The sequence below is a fragment of the Loxodonta africana genome, chromosome 10 (genome assembly GCF_030014295.1).
Source record: "Loxodonta africana isolate mLoxAfr1 chromosome 10, mLoxAfr1.hap2, whole genome shotgun sequence".
NCBI classification, from domain to species: domain Eukaryota; kingdom Metazoa; phylum Chordata; class Mammalia; order Proboscidea; family Elephantidae; genus Loxodonta; species Loxodonta africana.
Window position 1 is genome coordinate 34193633 of NC_087351.1, and position 18218 is coordinate 34211850.

Sequence of the window (18218 nt, forward strand, 5' to 3'; positions counted from 1 at the left end):
ACAGGGCTCTGGGAGGGCCTTATGAAAAGAGTGGTTTTTGGGGGTTCACATAGCAAAACTTTTACTTCTTCCCCAGGTTTGCTAGCCAGTGGATGGATTATTCAGTCTTTTTTAGCAACTTCACTGCTCTTTTCTTTAGCAACATCATGAAAAAATTGCCAAGGCTGAGGACATAACAGCAAACTCCTATCAGTCCATTTTGTTTCTCAAGCCTGGATGGGAGTAGGGAATGGAAACTACTAGCAGAAAATGAAACATTTCTGATGTTATCCCTTGCCCTGAAAAATTGCAGATCTGTGTAGAGACCTAATTTCTTAGCTTGGGGAGGGGGTGTGGTCAGGATGCCTGGATTTAAACCTTATCTCGAGCTGCACAAATTCTCTGGCCCTGCTGGAGTCCCTTCCCATCTCTGGACCTTTGTCCTCATCTGTGGAGGAGCCTGGACCCAGTGATCTGTAAAGACAAGCCTTTTCAGGTCTCAGATCCTACGACATAGGGGCTGCAAGGATCCAGAAGAACCCCAGAGAAATATATGGGCCAAAAGGAAATGTGGGAGCTGGATTGGGAAGTTGGAGTTAGGGCTTATTAGTAAGGAGAAATGATGGGCTACATTCATTAAGAGAGACAGAGGAACAGGAGGAAGGCTATGGGACATGTAGGTGGGCAGGAAGGCATTAGAGGTCTGGATGAGAGCAAAGGGCAACAGTGTTGCTTCAAGGACCCAAGCTCCCTATTACAGTAATGGCTTCTCTTATGATACTTCCCAGTTCATGGTTGACATGTTATACCCCAAACTGCTCCTGTTTATACAGTCGTCAGCCAATAAAGGAAAGTCCCCAACGCAGTGTCTAACACATAACAGGATTCCTGAAGATCCTGCCAAATTTCTAGGGTTTCTTACGTCAGGTTAGACTGAACCAGCTGGAAGAAACCAGTGACTGCAGCTCTAAAAGCTTAGTGGTTCAAACCCACCCAGAGGCACCTCAGAAAGTCTGGTGATGTGCTTCCAAAAGGTCACAGCCTTGAAAACCATATGGAGCCAACTCAAAAGAGTAGACAGGAACCTTAGGGGGCAGAGACTTCATGTTAATGAGGAACAACTCAGATAAAGATGATGAGAATGGTCACACAGCTTGAAGACCAGCATCACTAAATTGTATATGCAGAAACTGTTGGTGTATGTTTTGCTGTGTATATTCTCAACAACAAATAAAATTTAGAAAAAAAGAGAAAACTTGGTGGGGGGGGACGGAGAACCCATGGAGCAGTTCTACTCTGCACACTTGGGGTTTCCACGAGTCGGAATCCACTCAGCAGCAGCTAACACCTAGGTGTACTCTGCTTTGCTTACTGGGGGGCTGTATGAAATATGGATGGAAGAAAGAGCGGTTCAAGGAAAGGGCATATTGCCTCATCTTGGTTATGTGCAGATGGTGGAGTTTGTGATACTGCTGTCCCAGCTTAGCCCAAAGTGAGGACACACTGAAGTTGGGGTGATCTTCAGTGCTCATGGCCTAGGGGAGGAGTGCAGACCAAAGGCATCAGAGCGGGGAGTCCCTCCGAAGAATACTGTAAGGACTAGGCACACGGAAGGTGCCAAAAAATATTTTACAAGGCTAGGTGGCACTGATAGTTGTGTAAGTCCCTGTTCAAAGACGGAGGCACCCATTGTTTGTGTGTGCGAGGAGGCTCGGACCAGGTCCAGCCTTGGGACGACAAGGAAACTATCAGCTTAGCTGTCAGGCCCTGGGGCAGCTCAATATGGGAAAAACCAGAGGCATCATGTGTCGTCTCTACAGAGCTGAGAATGGGAGAGTGGCTGAACCTTAGTACTTCTTAACAGAGAAAGGGCTCAGGGAACAGGATTATCCTCGGTTTTCTGCCCCAAACTGGAGTTTGCACTTACCCACTCAGTAAAACCAGGGCTTCCAGGGAGGGCCCAAACATATTATATCTAGAGTTGTCCTGGCTGGGCACCCTTCTAACAGAAGCTTTGGGCAACTGGCTTGTTCAATGTTGGGGGGCTGGGGAGTAGCACACCAACAGATGCGGGGGGTTGGTTAGGGCCAGGACAGAATCCCAACATATGGAAAGGCTGGAGTTCAAATGGGTTCCCAAGTTCTCTGGCGGGCAGGTGGACTGGTCCCTTGCTGACCCTGCACAGAACTCAGGTGCATTCAGACCTGGAGCAGGGGGAAGCAGCAAGCTCCTGGGAGGAGCAGATGATGCCTGGGGTTCTCAGCGTTTTGCCTTCCCCAAGCCAGTTTAGGAGACTGAAAGGATAGGAATGAAGAACACAACCAAAACTATGGTCTTTTCCTAATAAGAGATGATATATGACAAGGTTTTAAATTTTATTTTGTTTTCAAAGGAAAAAAACAGAGGATGTCATGGTTATATACATAGGCCCTGGATTCAAAATTTCCTGTGTTTACAATCCTAACTTCCACTTACTAGCTGTGTCACCTTGAGCAAATTACTGAGCTTCTCTGAGCCTTGTTTCTTTATCTCTAAAACAGAGATAATGGTATTACTCAACTCATAGTTTTGAGAATTAAATAAAATAATGCATGTAAAACACCTAGATTTTAACAGTTAAGTAAATGTGTGCTTTTGTTAATACATCATAACCATAATGAATACACATAAGGCAAAAATCATTATTAAACACTGAGCCTCGACCCACTTCCCTTATCCTCCCTTGGCCTCCTCATTGATGATTTAACAGTGCATTGCTTGATGGCTTCCAGTGGCTGTCTTTACTTTGCTGGAACTCTGACCCGAAGGTGATCCTCAAGATGCATAAAGCTCTATGTGCTTCTCGAGGTGATGAGGATGATGTGTAAATGGGCAATTGTTTGAGGAAGGCCCATGTTTCCTATCTTTCAGCCATCTTTGTTCAGAGGATTAAGACTTTGGACAGGAGGGACAAGGTAACAAGCCCCATACTCTATTCTGAATGCATGTGTGGGCATGTGTATATACATGCATACATACATACATACACACTCATTCTCTCTCTCTGGGAGAAGAGAGGGATCCAGAATTTTTAATTTGTGAAATCAGTAACAGAAGGGGGTGTGGGGAGCTGATTACCTGGGAGCTCCTTGTTCATCTGTAGCATCAGGAACTGCTGCTGCTTTTCCCTCTTATCTCTTCTAGAAGACTTTGAAGAGGGAGCCTGAGAGAGGAAGGTGAATCAACCAGTCTTGGAGAAAGGTTCTACACCCCTTCTGGAGCGACAAGGGATAGCACAGATCAACAAGGATGAAGAGGAAGGCAAATTGAAATAAAAGACAATGAAGGTAAATGCCCTATATGTTAAAAGAAAAAAAGTGATGAGAAGGAAGAGGGACAAGCAAAGAGAAAGAAAAGCAAGGAACGTAAGAATAGAGTAAGAGAAAAGGAAAAACAAGTGACCAGCAGAGGAATGACTCCTATATTAAGGCTGACTAGGAGGAGAGTCAAAAGGCATGCATGAATGGGTAGGAGTCCAGCTTTTCCATTTCACTTGCGCAGCGTATGGAGCAGACCACCACTTTCTGGTACCATTTAATCTTCACGTTGCTATGATCCTTGATTTGAAATGTTTTCCATTTCTTATACCCATAATCCTTTATCTTCAAGAGAGCTGCCAACATTGTTTGCTTTCATTTTTGGGGCTCCCAAGCATCATTTTGCCCAGCAGTAGCTCCCCAAAGCTGCCCCCAGAGCATCCAGGCTGTGAGTCTGCATAGGCAAGGGCAAAAGCAAGGGACAGATGAGCTGTGGACTGGAAGAGGTCCTCGAGTACCCTGAACCTGCAGGTTGGTTATGGCTCCTTCCTGGCCTCTGGACCGTATGCCAAAAACTAGAGGACCCATCTTTAGGCCCAACCAGATACTCAGGGCTATGTGTTTGGAACTGTAGCACTAGGCTGGAAGACTGTAGCTTCTAATCTATCTAAGTTCTACTACTCACAGATCATAAAATGTCAATGCCAGAAGGAAATTCCAGTCTAATTTCCCACGGAAGAAACGGGCCCAGAGAGGTGAAGTAACTTGACCAAAGTTATACAACTAGTCAGTGACTTCCTTTTCTTCCATGGCATAAAGAATAAATCAGAATAGTGATTCTCTCGATTCACTTTCTCTTGACAAATGTAATCCATAAAGTGCTTAGAGATCATCAGAAGGCACCCCAGAAAGGTCAGGCTGGCATTTTTCCGGAAGCCCCCGAGTGTACCAACCCCTTAGGCACCTCATTCTTTGGCTACAGGGACAGACCCAGAGTTACTTTGGCCTCCATTTTAGTCGCCAGGGTTGCCTGGAATTTGGAGGAGAGAGCTCTGACTGCCACCTGTCACCACTCCCCAGCCAGTCCATGAAGACTGAAGACAGGGACCGTCAGGGGCAACAAGGAAACCCTGTCAGAATGCCAGGGACCAGGGAGCAATGGTCAGATTCCTGGGATTAAGCAAGGCAATTATGGCTAAGTGGGAGACCTGAGATGGCAATGGTGCGTAAGAAGGGATGAGTGAGTAACCTAAATAACTTCAACTGGGTTGGACTCCTACTTCACACATAATAGTACCTCTTCAATGCCGACAAGGTACCTTTACCTTCCACTGCATAGGCCTGCCAGGGCTCTCCTGGCTTACTGCTCAGTGCCCACTCACGAAAGAGAATGGCACCATCATCTCCCTTTTTTTTAAATTCCTCCAACACTCTTCGGTCACCTTTCTCATGCTTTGCGTTCCTTCCATTCACATCCAACCAGCGTTTTCCATCCCAAGCTCCACAAAGTTCATTGATTGCGCCCACACCACCCCCCTTTGATTTCTCCCACCCCCCTCCCCGTCCCCTCCCCCACTTGACTGTTTTGGTCTAATCCCCGCCAATCTTGGTTTCTCCCATTCCACTCTGCGAAGTCTTCGGGTTTCCCCCGCCCCCGGGCGCCTTTGGTTTTCTCCGCCGTTGGCTGCAGGCACCTCCTCTCAGATAAAGTGAATCCAGCCCTGGGGCTCTGGGGCTCCGGCACTGCCCGGATGCTCGGGCCCACGTAGAGCATAGTCACGGCCGCCATTGTTGTCCCAGAACTCATAACCCGTCACCCGGTAGCGCAAGGCGAAAAGCAGGGCACCCCCAATGGGCGGCGCCGGTAGGCGGAAAGCGAAGCGGTCTGCGCGAGGCGGGGGCGGAGCCGGGCCGGCGTAGGCGGCAGGCGCCTCGCGTTGGCTACGCCAGCCGTCGGCGCTCCAGCGCACGCTCACGCGCTTCTCGTAGGCCAGGTCCAGCACGCGCGCGCTCCCGGCCACGCCCAGCGGGCCCGCCTCTGCGCGTTCCAGGCAGATGCGTTGCGCCTGCAGGCGGGCGGTAAAGCCGGGCTCGCTGGCCGGCTCCAGGGCCGCGCGCGCCTCCTATGGGAGAGGAAAGGGAGGGGGAAGCCCAGGGCGAGTGACAAGGGGCGGGGTCAGATACGAGGCAGCCAATCAGAGGCCCACCCCGGCGTCCCAGCTGCAGCAGTGGGGCCCAGGTGGTACAGTGGGCTTGAGCCACTCGGGGACGGGGTACCCAAATGAGACGAGCAAGAGCACGCCCAGGGTCGGGGATGGAGATGGGTGTTCCTTGACAAATCCACTCCCACAGGCCCGCCGCGGCCGAGTTGGAGAGGTTTCCGCGAAAGGGCGTGTCCCCGCCGCCTACCTGGAGGGCGCGAGCTCGGGGCTGGCACGGCGCGAAGTGGCGGAGGGCGTCCCTCTGTAGCTGGACCTGCACGTGGCGGGGCACCCGCGGCAGCTCACCGGGGCGGAAGCGGCGCACGGCGGCCAGCTCTAGCCCCAGGGCGTCGGCGAAGCGCACCCTCTTGCGGGTGTCGGGGCTGCGGCTGCGGGACGCCCGGACTCCCCCGCCTCCGGCGGGCGCAGAGCGGGCCCGGCGGCCCCGACTCGGACCTTGAGCTCGGGACCGGGCCCCGTGCCGTGTCCCGCCCTCGCCTGGCTCCTCCTCCGGCTCCTCCTCGAGGCTGGGCCTCTGGCTGCGGTAGTAGGCGCGCTCAGTCAGCGCAGCGATGAAGCTCAGGTTGCGCGGGATGTCAGTGCGAGGGGGCCGTTCGCGGGACATGACACCCCCCCACGGCCCGGCGCGGTCCGCCCGCAGCGCCGTTGCGCTGCCCTCCCTTCCTCTCCCGCCCGCCCCACGTCCGCGCAGAAGCGGCTGGGCCCCGCTCAGCAACCTCTTGCCTTTGCGTACTTTCCTTGCTGTCACCTCCAGAAGCCTTCACCTCCCCTTAGTCTGCTTTGCTTCCTTGGTCACCTTTCCCACCCTCTGGCCCGCTGTCAGCTCCCAAAATCTTGGACCATCACTTCCTGCCTCCTGCGAGCTGCCTGCTCTGAGCGTGCGCTCAACTGCGATCACCCTCCGGTCCCCCCGGCGGTCGCGTCCCCGGCCCCCGCCCACAGCGCTCTGACAGGTGGCTCCCTGTCTGTCTTTGCCGCTGCTGCTGCTGCTGCTGCTGCTGCAACAGGGGGCGGGATCTCCACCCTTTCGGTTCGAGTGAGATCATCTAGCCTCAACGTCCTCAACCCCTCTGGCATGGGAAGGGTTAACTCAGGGAGGAAAGTAACTTTTCCCTTTCTTGCCGGCTAAGGTTCTCCTAGGCTCTGGCTTCGGGAGGAGGGTGGTGCTGACAGCAGAAAGGGAAGGTCGGGAAAACTAAGTAGAGTCTTTCAAATAGAAGCTGAGATGTGGCGCTCAAAAGGGTGAGTGACTGACACTACCCATTGGAAGGAGTCCTGGACTGAGGTGCGGGAAAACCTAAATTCTAGCCTCACCTCTGGTGCTATTTAGCTATGTGACCTTGAATGAGGCATAATTTCTCTGGACCTCAGTTTTCTCATCTGTAGAGAAGTGGGTTAGTGTTAGGATTTCTAACCCAGCTCTAAGTCCGTTGAGCACAGGGTCTGTGTCTGATTCATGATCAGTTTCAGAACCAAGTAGGCCCGGAAATCATTGACTAAATGAACGCATTACAACTCTCTGGGGGCTGGGAAAGTGGGGTTCTAGTTCCAGGGGGAGCTGCTTAGACCAAGGAGGGCACAGAGCTGGGTTTTTTTCCCTTTCATTTCTGCTTACATTAATGAAAAAAAACAAAAAACAAGTTTTTCTTTTCCCCTTTCTAACTTTCTAACTGGTCTTAACATAGCATTTACAACGTGCTAGGTACTGTTGTTAAGAGCTTTACAAATATTAACTCATAATATCCACAACTACCTAGTAGTACAGGATATTATTATGCCTCTGTGACAGATGAGTAAATCATGGCAGAAAGAGGATAGAACCCTTGGCCAGGATCACATAACTAATAATTGTAGAGCTGGGATTTGGACCCCAGCAGTCCAGCTGTGGAGACAATGGATGGAGTAAATGGTTAAGTACTCAGCTGCTAACTGGAAGGTTGGTGGTTTGAATCCGCTCAGAGGTGCCTTGGAAGAAAGGCCTGGTGATCTATTTCTGAAATATCAAAGTCATTGAAAACCCTGTAGAGCACAGTTGCCATGAGTCAGAGTAGACTCGACAGCAACTGGTTTGGATTTTTTTTAGTCTTACTCTAGAGTCCAGTATCTTATTTACTTGGTTATAGAAGGTAAAAAACATTAAATGATCATAATTAACACCTTTGGAGTATTAAAATGGGAACTCTTAAGTAGAATTTTAATCTCTGAATTTGAAAGAACAGTGTAGTTTAACTGTAAAATCACAAGGGACTAGATTGGGAATATAGTGAGACATGCATCTTATTGTATAATACATTTCTGTTTGCATTTTAACTCTGATATTAACCATAGGAATGCTGTTTAACCAGAACTCATTTTTATTCTTTTACACACATGGACGTGTTCTCTTCAAATCTCGGGGTGTAAAATAATTGTACGCTGTACAGGGTTGCTATGAGTTGGAATCAACTTGACGGCAATGGGTTTTTAGTTTTTATATTACAGTCAAAAGAGCCCTGGTAGCACCACGGTTAAGCATTCAGCTGCTAACCCAAAGGTTGGCGGTTCGAACCCACCCAGCGGCTACACAGGAGAAAAACCTGGCAATCTACTTCTGTAAAGATTACAGCCAAGAAAACCTATGGAGTCACTATGATCTGGAATCAATTCAACAGCACCCAACAATAACAGCAACACAACAGATTACGGTCAAGTAGTTGTCCTGGGAAATATGGCATTGAAGGAATACATGGGGTCCAAGGTCAGCCTATATATGGCCTGTGGTTTTATAGTAAAGACTCCATTTCCTTGTCTACAAGTTGAGCTACCATCCCTTGGCTCTGTGGTGTTGATCTGACAGGTCTGGACCAGGTACAAGTTGTGTGGGTCCAGCAGCTCTATTCCCCTGGCTGCTCAGTCCGAGACTGAACCTTTATTTCAGATAAGTCTTTCCTTCTTACACAGCTACTGCAGTTATCTTTCAATGTCTGGCTGGAACTGCTCAATAACTGGCCAGAGGCATTGATTGATTTGTTCAGTCAACATTTACTGAGGACGTGTTAGGCTATCAGGACACAAAAACCAAAACCAGTTGCCATCATGTTGATACCAACTAACGGCGACCCCACACATGTCAGAGTAGAACTGTGCTCCCTAGGGTTTTCAGTGGCTGATTTTTTGGAAGTATATCACCAGGCGTTTCTTCTGAGGCACCTCTGGGTGGATTTAAACCTCCAATATTTCAGTTAGCAGCTGAACATGTTATCCGTTTGTAACACCCAGGGACTCTGTGAGGACATGAAGGTGAATAAAATTCAGCTCCTGCTCTCAAAGAGCTTATAAATAAATGGGCAAACAAAAATATATTTGGATCTGGAGGCTAAAAAGTATTTTTATTTCAAATAAAAATGAATAAAAATAAAAATGAAGGCCTAGACTGCATTATTCTCTGAAAAAGAGGGCAACTTTGCTGATGGTAGCTGGAATGATCAGCCCAAGAGCAAAGGAGAAATGAGGATGGCTAAAGAGATAACAGCTATAAAGGAGCAAATAGGCTGTACACTCCAGAAGAGAGAGAGAACTGAGTTTGGACCGATAAATGGTGTGAATTCAGACTGTGAGCACAACATTGATTACCTAAAGACAAGAGGTGACCTTGAAGCAATTTAGTGTCAAGACCGTAAGCTTTCAGATCAGACAGAATTAGGCTGAGTCCCAGCTTCTCCACTTATCAGTTTGTGGCTTTGGACAAATTACTTAGCCTTTCCAAGCCCTCACTTCCTTGTCCATAGAATGGAGCCGGGGGGGGGGGGGGGGGGGGAAGGAGGAAAAGCTTAGGGTTTGGTGTGAGGTTAAAATATTATGCATATAAAGGAAGCATTTTGTGACTGATAAGTCCTTAAAATGTTAGTTTTTACTTTTATTGTCATGGAAAAGACCCCCCCCCCCCCAACGCCCCGTGACCTTAAAGACGGATGGGAATTCTGATGGTTGGGCTGGAGGTAGAAGTGAAGGGAACCAGCAGGAAAGGAGGAGAATTGGGTTGTCTTTTTATGGCCTTTGCTTGGGGTTCCCTCCAAATGGGGCCAAAGGATGTGATGGCTGTAAGAGTCTGCAAGATAATTGAGGCCTCTGTGAAACCAGCTGCGCCCCCTCATAAGGGGGGGCCAGGCGAAATGTCCCAGTGTCCTCATTTGGACCAGCTGTGGCCAGAGACTGCCTCACACCCCATGCCCTGTGCCCCTTGGCTGTAGGAAAGCATGTAGCACTGTAGTGGCCATGTGTAGGATAGATACACACAAGAAACCAGACACGATCTCTGGAGGAGAAATTCCTCTGGAGCTCTGGGTGCAGGTTGGGGAGCTGCTGTGACATTAAAAATTGCTTGGAGAGATCTCCAGTATCATGGGAGAAATCAAGTTGCTAAACAATATTTACCATATGACTTGGTTTATGCAATAAAAATCTATGTATTTGTGTGTGTATGTATACAGGCAGTCCCTGGGTGACGAATGTCCAGCTTAGAAATTACATACAAACTGTAGTTACAAACCAACCCTCGAAAAGTCTGTTATATTAAAAATTTGAGGTACCTACAAATGGTTCCTAATAACAAACAGGCACTACTTTGTGACATGCATCAGAACATTACTATTGCTGTATTATTATGTTAAAGAGGTTTTAGTGTATCTGGATATGTTTAATGTTGTTATGCATAGAAAGTTACACTATATATTAAAAGCAAACATTTGACTAACATTAGATACAAACTGTACCTAACTGTTCTGACTTATGTACCAATTTGACATAAAGACAGATTTAGGAACGGAACTCATCGGTAATCCAGGAACTGCCTGTATATACGTGCATACACCTACTCCTCACTTATCAACTGTCCCATTACCTGACATTTTGCATTTATGACAATAGAAAAAAATCTACTATCTGACTATTTTGCACATTAATGATGTACATCTGGCAGTAACACTGAGGTGCGAGGTGGGATTAACACTGGCTGTGATATTTAAGATTATGTATCAACTTGGCTGGGCCACGATTCTTAGTGGTTTGGCAGTTATGTAATGATGTAATTTTGTAGCTATGCAATGATATAGTCATCCTCCATTTTTGCGTAACGCCAGTTTTCACGTAATGACCTGGTCTTTGGAACCTAACTATGTCAATAAGTTAGGAGCAGGTATATATGTTGAAAACCCTGGTGGTGTAGTGGCACCTTGGAAACCCTATGAGGCAGTTCTACTCTGTACTATAGGGTTGCTATGAGTCAGAATTGACTCAATGACAGTGGGGTTTTTTTTTTTTTTTTTTTTTGGTATATATGTATGTAAAGCCAAAAACCAAACCTGTTGCCGTTGAGTTGATTCTGACTCATAACGACCCTATAGGACAGAGTTGAACTGCTCCATAGGGTTTCCAAGGAGCAGGTGGTGGATTCAAACTGTAGACCTTTTTTGTTAGCAGCCATAGCTCTTAAGCACTGTGCCACCAAAACCAAAAATCAAACTCATTGCTGTAGAGGTGATTCCAACTCATAGTGACTCTACAGGACAGAGTAGACCTGCTTCATAGGGTTTCCAAGGAGCGGCTGGTGAATTTGAACTGCGAGCCCTGGTGGCGCAGTGGTTAAGAGTTCAGCTGCTAACCACAAGGCCTGCAGTTTGAATCCACCAGCTGCTCCTTGGAAATCTATGGGGCAGTTCTACTCTGTCCTACAAGGTTGCTATAAGTCAGAATCAGCTCGACAGCATCGGGTTTTTACTGTATCACCAGGGCTCTGTATATATGTATACACACAGATATATAAACACATTTTATATATGTAAAATCCAAAAGAATAAATATCAACCTTAACATTGGGGACCTTCAGGAAGGAGGTGGGATTGTAGGTGGGTGGGGAGGGAGTGAGGTTGAGGACATGTACTTTTTCCTCTGTACTTCTGTATTGTTTGCCTTTCTCATAACAAGAAGGAGTTCATGTGTTGAGTAAAAAAAAAAAAAAAAACTAAATCATCTGATTACAAAAAAATAAAGATGAAAAAAAGTCGCCTTCATGTACTGCTTGTGATCAAAGTCCAGGCTCCCTGATGCCTGGCCAAAGCCCCAGCCCACGAACTCACTCGATTAAAGGCCTTGGAGAAAAGAGGATGGGAAAGACTCAGTGATCGTCTATTAGTCCTGCAAGGGAAAGGTACCTGGCCTGTGGTTCACAGGGTAAAGGCAACTGCTTCTCTTTTCCAGGCACCCACTCCCACTCCAGGACTGGAAAAGTTCAACAAGTATGTGAAACATGAGAAACCTTCTGGAAATATTGCATTTGCTCTGAGATTTCCCAGGGTCCAGCGCGCTTCTCTGGACAGCCTTGAGACTCACGAGCCCAGCCCGGCCCATGGTGTTCTCCTCGCCCTGTTCTCCCTTACCTTCAGTGGCCTTCTCTTCCCTAGTTGTGGCCCTTCCCAGGCCTGCGTCCCAGCCCCGCCCCTCTCTCTGGACGCATCTCTGGGCCCCATCATCACCGGGCGCCAGGCCCTCCCCCTCTCCCTCCCTCCTGCTCCCCCTTCCTCCTCCTTCCTTCCTTCCCTCCCTTCCTCCCTCTCTCCCTCCCTCCCAGCTCCTGCACCAGGAAACGGCCGGGATCCCGGCAGCGGCCTGACCCGTGAGATCTCTAACCTGGCAGGCGGGCGGGGTTGGAGACAGGCTGAGGGTGGGGGTAAGGGAGGAGTTGGGCCTTTGGGCCGCACTGGTGGGAGCCGGGAGAAGAGATGGTGTCGGCAGGAAGCCCTTGGCCCTGGGTTTCCCGGGAGGACAGTCATTAAACATGGATTCAGCCACACAGCTGGTAGGACGTAGGGGACAGGCGCCAGGTCCCAGGAGCTGCAACCCCAGCCCTTCTCAGGCCAGACCCTGCTCCCTGGCCTTTCCCACCTAGCTCTGATCTCCCCCTCCCCTTCCCAGGGCTCCACGCTGGCCGGGAGGATGAAAGGCCCCAGCTGGGGGCTTCTTGCCACCGGTGCTGGGTCCTAAGAGCTGCCATCCAGGCTGGGTGAGTGCCCCCTTTTCTCTATCCCAGGCACCCCTTTGCCTCTCCCACCTTTCTCTTCAGCCCTTGTCTCCACCCCATCTTGCGCCTTTGCCAACATCTTCACAGTCTTGCCTTTGGGGAAGTCCTAAACCCCTTCCTCTAGTCAAGAAGGTGTGCAGTATAGAGAGGAGGTCTGTAGGAGTGTCATAGAGCTAGTGTTTTCTTATTACGGAAGGAATCTAAAGTATTAAAAAAAGAAAATTTACTTGTTTTACGTTTTATTTGGCGTAATATGAATTTAATGGCCAGACCCTTATGCCCTGGCTCCCACCATGACTTAATTCCCTGGTTCTTGCCCCTCCCTGCCCAGTGGTCTTTGAGCACTCCCTCCCACCCCCAACCTTTCCCTCCGGGTTGGCCAAACCCGAATGCCCCTTTGGGGTCTCTGACCATATATTCATGTTAGTCTTTCATCCCTGACTCTTGCAGCCGCCCGCATGGCGACCCCAGCCTCAGCCCCAGACACACGGGCTCTGGTGGCAGACTTTGTGGGCTACAAGCTGAGGCAGAAGGGTTATGTTTGTGGAGCTGGCCCCGGGGAGGGCCCAGCAGCTGACCCGCTGCACCAAGCCATGCGGGCAGCTGGAGATGAGTTCGAGACCCGCTTCCGGCGCACCTTCTCTGATCTGGCAGCCCAGCTGCATGTGACCCCAGGCTCAGCCCAGCAACGCTTCACCCAGGTCTCTGATGAACTCTTCCAAGGGGGCCCCAACTGGGGCCGCCTTGTGGCCTTCTTTGTCTTTGGGGCTGCTCTGTGTGCTGAGAGTGTCAACAAGGAGATGGAGCCACTGGTGGGACAAGTGCAGGAGTGGATGGTGGTCTACCTGGAGACGCGGCTGGCTGACTGGATCCACAGCAGTGGGGGCTGGGTAAGAAGCTTCTCGGTTGTTGCTCTGCACGTCCCTCTGCAAAGCTGGTCTCCAGGGGAAGGCTGGGGCTCTGATTGGGACAGGAGGCAGCTGTGCTGGGAATGAGGCGTGGGGGCCGAGTCTGCTTGTTTGGATAGAATCAGATTGAGAAATGTCCTTACTGTGGGCAACACGCTAGACTCTGCACTCCAGGGCTCCCATGCAGTAATCACTGGATGGGCTCATGGTCCAAAGCAGAGAACAGAATACATAGCACCCAAGGAATGCCTGCAGGGAAATGATGTCAGGCAAGGTAGCCAGCTGTCAGGAACTTTATACAGCTGAGTACAGGGCCTGGAGGGTCGGGGGTGGTAGTCAGGCAAGACTTGGTGATGGATGCTAGTTCTGAACAGAATTTCTGGCCGAGAAATGATAGGGTTCACTTGAGGTGGAGAGAGCACATGAGCCAGGAGCAAGTGGGGCTTTCAGGGGGCTTGCAGATGGTAGTGCTTTGGCCAGGGAGGAGCTGGGTGTGGGGTAGTGTTCGCAGTGAATGGAACTGGAACTCTTCCTCTCCTCTTTTCTCCACTCTTTCCTCTCCTGATATCCCTTTCTCCTTTCTCTCCTACTTCCCTTCTCTCCCACAGGCGGAGTTCACAGCTCTATACGGGGACGGGGCCCTGGAGGAGGCACGGCGTCTGCGGGAGGGGAACTGGGCATCAGTGAGGACAGTGCTGACGGGGGCTGTGGCACTGGGGGCCCTGGTAACTGTAGGGGCCTTTTTTGCTAGCAAGTGAGAGAGCCCAGGGCCAGATGGGACTAGGTGTGGTGAGGGAACCGGAGAGCAGGAAGAAAACAGAGAAATGCCCTTGGACAAGTGGGGTGAATGGATGGGCCAAGAATGGAGTGAGCAAGGGAAGGGTAGGGTGTGAGGGAGCTGAATGTATCAGGCAGGTGGCTGGAGGGTGAGTTGGAGACATTGGGGAAGGTATTGGAAAGATCTGAGGGCTAGGAGGTGGAGTCATTCCAGGGATGGGGGGAGGTGGGAGGGATCATGCCTATAGGCGTGGGCACATGACACTGTTCCTGGAGCTTGGTTTGCAGCCCTGAGGAAGGGGAGCTTGCATAAGGGATGAGTGGGATTTGGGGAGAATACAGCTTTCAATGGAAGCTCGGGATTCTCAGGTGATAGGGAGCAGTGGCTGTGACAGAGGGCTGCTTGGACACGTGAGTGCATGTGCACGCATGCTCGTGTGCATGCTGGGCTGCTTGTCTAATCTGGTGGTGGTGGGTTTCTTCGAGGAGAAAAGATACCCTCTTGCAGTGGCAAGAACAAGTGGCAGTTCTCTGCCCCTGCTCCCTGCCCTTTCCTTCCTCCCCCCTTGTCCTGATGCCTCAAGGCTGAGGAGAAACACTGTATCCAGACACAGGCCTTTGGACACTTCTCTGCAGAAAGTAGTTCCCAGGGCTTTGAAGAAAAGAGCCCTTCTGCAGCTGGCCTTGTTGCTTCCTCACCTCCTTCCTGTGCATCACGCACTTGCTGCTGCCTCCTGAGCTCCAACAGAAAGGCAGGGCTGTGGAGCTTGGGTGGGTGGAAGCTTCAGGAGCTGGACCTGCCTGCCGCCCTCCTCTCCCACTGAGGCACTAGAAGTGTTCCCTATCCCTGGGACCTCTGTACCCAAACTTAAACACTAAATTGGGGGTCCAACTAGTTTTCCTTTTGAGTGTGTGGACATAAATGCTGATCTAGAATACAGTGTGGGTCCTGCACTATCTCAGAGAGACAGAGTTAACGCCTTGAGAAGAACAAACCCAGCTCTGATCCCGGCGGGTGTGAGGGTGACGTGTACTCTGTGATCTGCCTGTTCTGTGCAGTGGGCTTTGGTGCTGCTTTATCAGGGGCCAGGTATATGGGTTCTAGAGTACCTACCATGACCTAGAAGCATTTTGTATTTTCTTTGAAGCCACGCTATTTGCATGAGTGTTACTTGTCTGTACCTCACAGTCTGGGGATGTTAATTTCAGAGCTCACAGTCCTCCAGAACAGATTCAGATTATAGCCTTTTCTTTTCAAGAAGAAATGATTCACTGCAGATGCATGCCCTGAGCCAAACCTCACTGCTGCACTTTCCAAGGTGCTAAAATTGCTGCTCTCCAATGCTGACTTCAGTGGCACAGTGCTCTAGAACCCTGCCCTTGACCCTGAGCACTGATCAGCTTAGCTAGAACATGGTTGGTTCCTCTTGGAGGAGATTTTCACTTGGTCCAGGAATGTGGCAACATAGTTGTGCTCGCTAGACTGTGGGACCAAAATTGGCCTCAGGTGTTTAGTCCAGACTTTTGCTTTTGAGAGAGGACCGCACTTTTTAATGGTATTTATAGGGGAGGTGGTAGACTGCATGTGCCACTTGGTCTGTTGTGAGTATGCTGATCCCAGAAACTCAGAGCTGGTCTGTGGCAGGCAGTTGGGGTGGGGGGTCTCTGACTTGCTCAGGACAAACTAGGCCAGTGGTTTTCAAACTGCTTGGCAAAGCCCCACGGTTTCCTAGGGGTTGCCTCAGGAGTCCTTGGGGAGATGAGATGGGGGCTGAGCAGGCTGGGCTACTTGCCCTCAAACAGAACAGCTCCCCTTGTAGTTGTCTTACATATCGGGGTCCAGGGTAAGATTTTATTTGAATTAAGGGGTTTGCTGCTGAAAAAAGTTGGAAAACCACTGACTAGATCATCAGCTTCAAAGTGGAGCCTGTGCTCCCCCAGGTGTGGGGCAGACGCTTCATCCCATCCTCTACCACAGGGTCTTGTTAGCTCTCCTGTGGTCCTTTAGCAACAGGGGCAGCAGGGACCATGGTCAAGTTACCAAAATGCCCTGTTCTGGGCCTTCACACCTGGGTGGAAAGAGGGGCTATTTTCTGAAAAGGGTAAAGGGCTTGGTCTGGATTCCTAAAAACAGCTTGGATGGGACCACAGTGGGCAGTTTTGACCTGTCCTGTCCTTCTTAGCTTGAAGGGCAATGGAAACCCCAGAGACTCTTATGTCAGGGAAAATAGGGACTCTTCTAGAGCCATATAGTTCCTTGGGATTAGCTCTTGGCCAAGAAGGCTGAGGATGGCTCCCAATTTTTAAATCCATTTCACTTTTTAAAAAAATAAAGGAAATAATGTAATTGCCATTTTTCAAAGATTAAATAGGTGGAGAGGGTGTTTCTTGCTCTCCAGAGCCCAAAGGGACAAATAGGGACTTTGCTTTGGCCAAGGAAGGAGCGGAAGTAGGGCAACTAGGTCCTGCGGTTATTAGCCCCACTCCCCACTTATTTTAGGGCATATACTATTTACTTTTTTAAATCATAAAATGGCGGGAGAACAGATTTGGTTAGTTTAGAAGAAAAAAGCTCTATAAATATAAATATATATTCCTGTATTTTTATTTAATAATTTATAAATATCAAGTTCATTTGACTTTTATTTTTGTGTAATATGTAATGGTCGTATTAAAAAAAAATAAATAAAGCCCAGAAGTTTAATGAGAAGGACTGAGCAGGGTTTTGTGACTTCTACACTGTATAGCCTGGGGTCAGGACATTCCTTCATCTAGGCATCTCTTCAAGACCTTGTTAAGGACAAGAATTAGAGTAATAGGAATTTGGGAAAGTGTTGAAATTAAAAAAACAAAACAAAACAAAAAAACTGTAGCCTCCCCCTACTCTCTCCCCCAGCCAAATGCCCAAAGCCAAGAACTCCATCTATGCCAACCCAAGCCTTACTGAGAGGGTGTGTGTATGTTGGTACTTTGCGACTGCCACAAAAAAAAACAAAACAACCTGCCAAAAACCTTTGCATGACAGTTGTCAAGTCCTGAAATGTGGTTCAGCCTCTAATCAGAAGTGTGTGATAACGAGCATCTTTCTCTGGGTACCCTGCTCCTACCTCAGACTTAAAACAGGCCTGGCAAAAGGGAGGCCCTGTTTCCTTTCCTGGTCCCCTGAGATGTTTGGCTTTAGCCACATTAATGCAAACTGCTAAACTGCATGGGCTTGCCAGGAATTACTCAGTTCATCCCTCTGCACCTCCAGTCTAGGACCACATCAAAATCACGTCTGGCAGGAATAGCAATCTTCATTTTAAATATCAAGCAGGAATTTCTAGTCTTTCTATAATCCAGTGCAATAAACTGGAATTTGAGTTTATGCGTTAAATTGTAGTGAAAAATATAACTGCTGAGAGGAGCCCAGTGTGGCCTTTCCATTCTCTCTCTGTAGAAAAATATTGTGTAGTTTGGTGAACAGGACATTAGGGGGAAAGGAATTAGATGCTCTTAACAGTTAATGTCACCAAGCTGTAAGAGCTAGTGCATTTATCTCCACTGCAGTGTGATTGATTTAATGATTGATTGATTATATTTGCCTAGTTCTGAAAAACATTTGAAACATCTTACTATAATACACAAAAGACAAAACAATAGGAAAATACAGATTTTTAAAGTCAAGATGAGGGGAAAATTGTGTTACAGTACAAAAAAAATTAATGCACAGAAAAGCATTCTATAAGCAATATTCCTGAATATTAAAGCAAGGCTATGAATTCAGCTCTGAGCTTCTTGGCAGCTAAAGCAGTTTGGAAAATACAATGAAGTTCACATTCCTCTTAGGATTTATAAAAGCCCATCAGTTACTCAAGAGGAGCAAAAAGTTTTGTGACTATTCTGAGAAGACACCGAGTGATACAGTGAACACCATGCTCTACAACACCTAACAGCAAATATGATATTGAGTTTTGTACCACTGTTTCTTCTAGAAACACCA

General features: G+C 48.8%; 2 protein-coding genes across 3 annotated transcripts; one reads left to right on the forward strand and one right to left on the reverse strand.

The window, feature by feature from the left end:
• Window positions 1–2705: 2705 nt before the first annotated feature.
• Window positions 2706–6151, reverse strand: PPP1R3E (protein phosphatase 1 regulatory subunit 3E). The gene is made up of 2 exons (XM_064292312.1): window positions 5685–6151; window positions 2706–5398 (listed from the first exon to the last, which is right to left on the reverse strand). The coding sequence occupies exons 1-2, from the start codon at window positions 6099–6101 to the stop codon at window positions 4976–4978; spliced, it is 840 nt and encodes a 279-aa protein (XP_064148382.1). The 5' UTR covers window positions 6102–6151; the 3' UTR covers window positions 2706–4975.
• A 4651-nt stretch (window positions 6152–10802) lies between these two features.
• BCL2L2 (BCL2 like 2) lies at window positions 10803–16946 on the forward strand. 2 transcript variants are annotated; one of them, XM_003420947.4, is made up of 4 exons: window positions 10803–12146; window positions 12446–12533; window positions 13002–13441; window positions 14068–16946. In XM_003420947.4, exons 3-4 carry the CDS (start codon window positions 13010–13012, stop codon window positions 14215–14217), a joined length of 582 nt encoding a protein of 193 aa, XP_003420995.1. In that variant the 5' UTR covers window positions 10803–12146; window positions 12446–12533; window positions 13002–13009; the 3' UTR covers window positions 14218–16946. The 2 variants fall into 2 exon arrangements, with proteins under 2 accessions (XP_003420995.1, XP_010598818.1); XM_010600516.3 differs by lacking the exon at window positions 10803–12146 and adding an exon at window positions 12196–12329.
• The last annotated feature ends 1272 nt before the right edge of the window (window positions 16947–18218 follow it).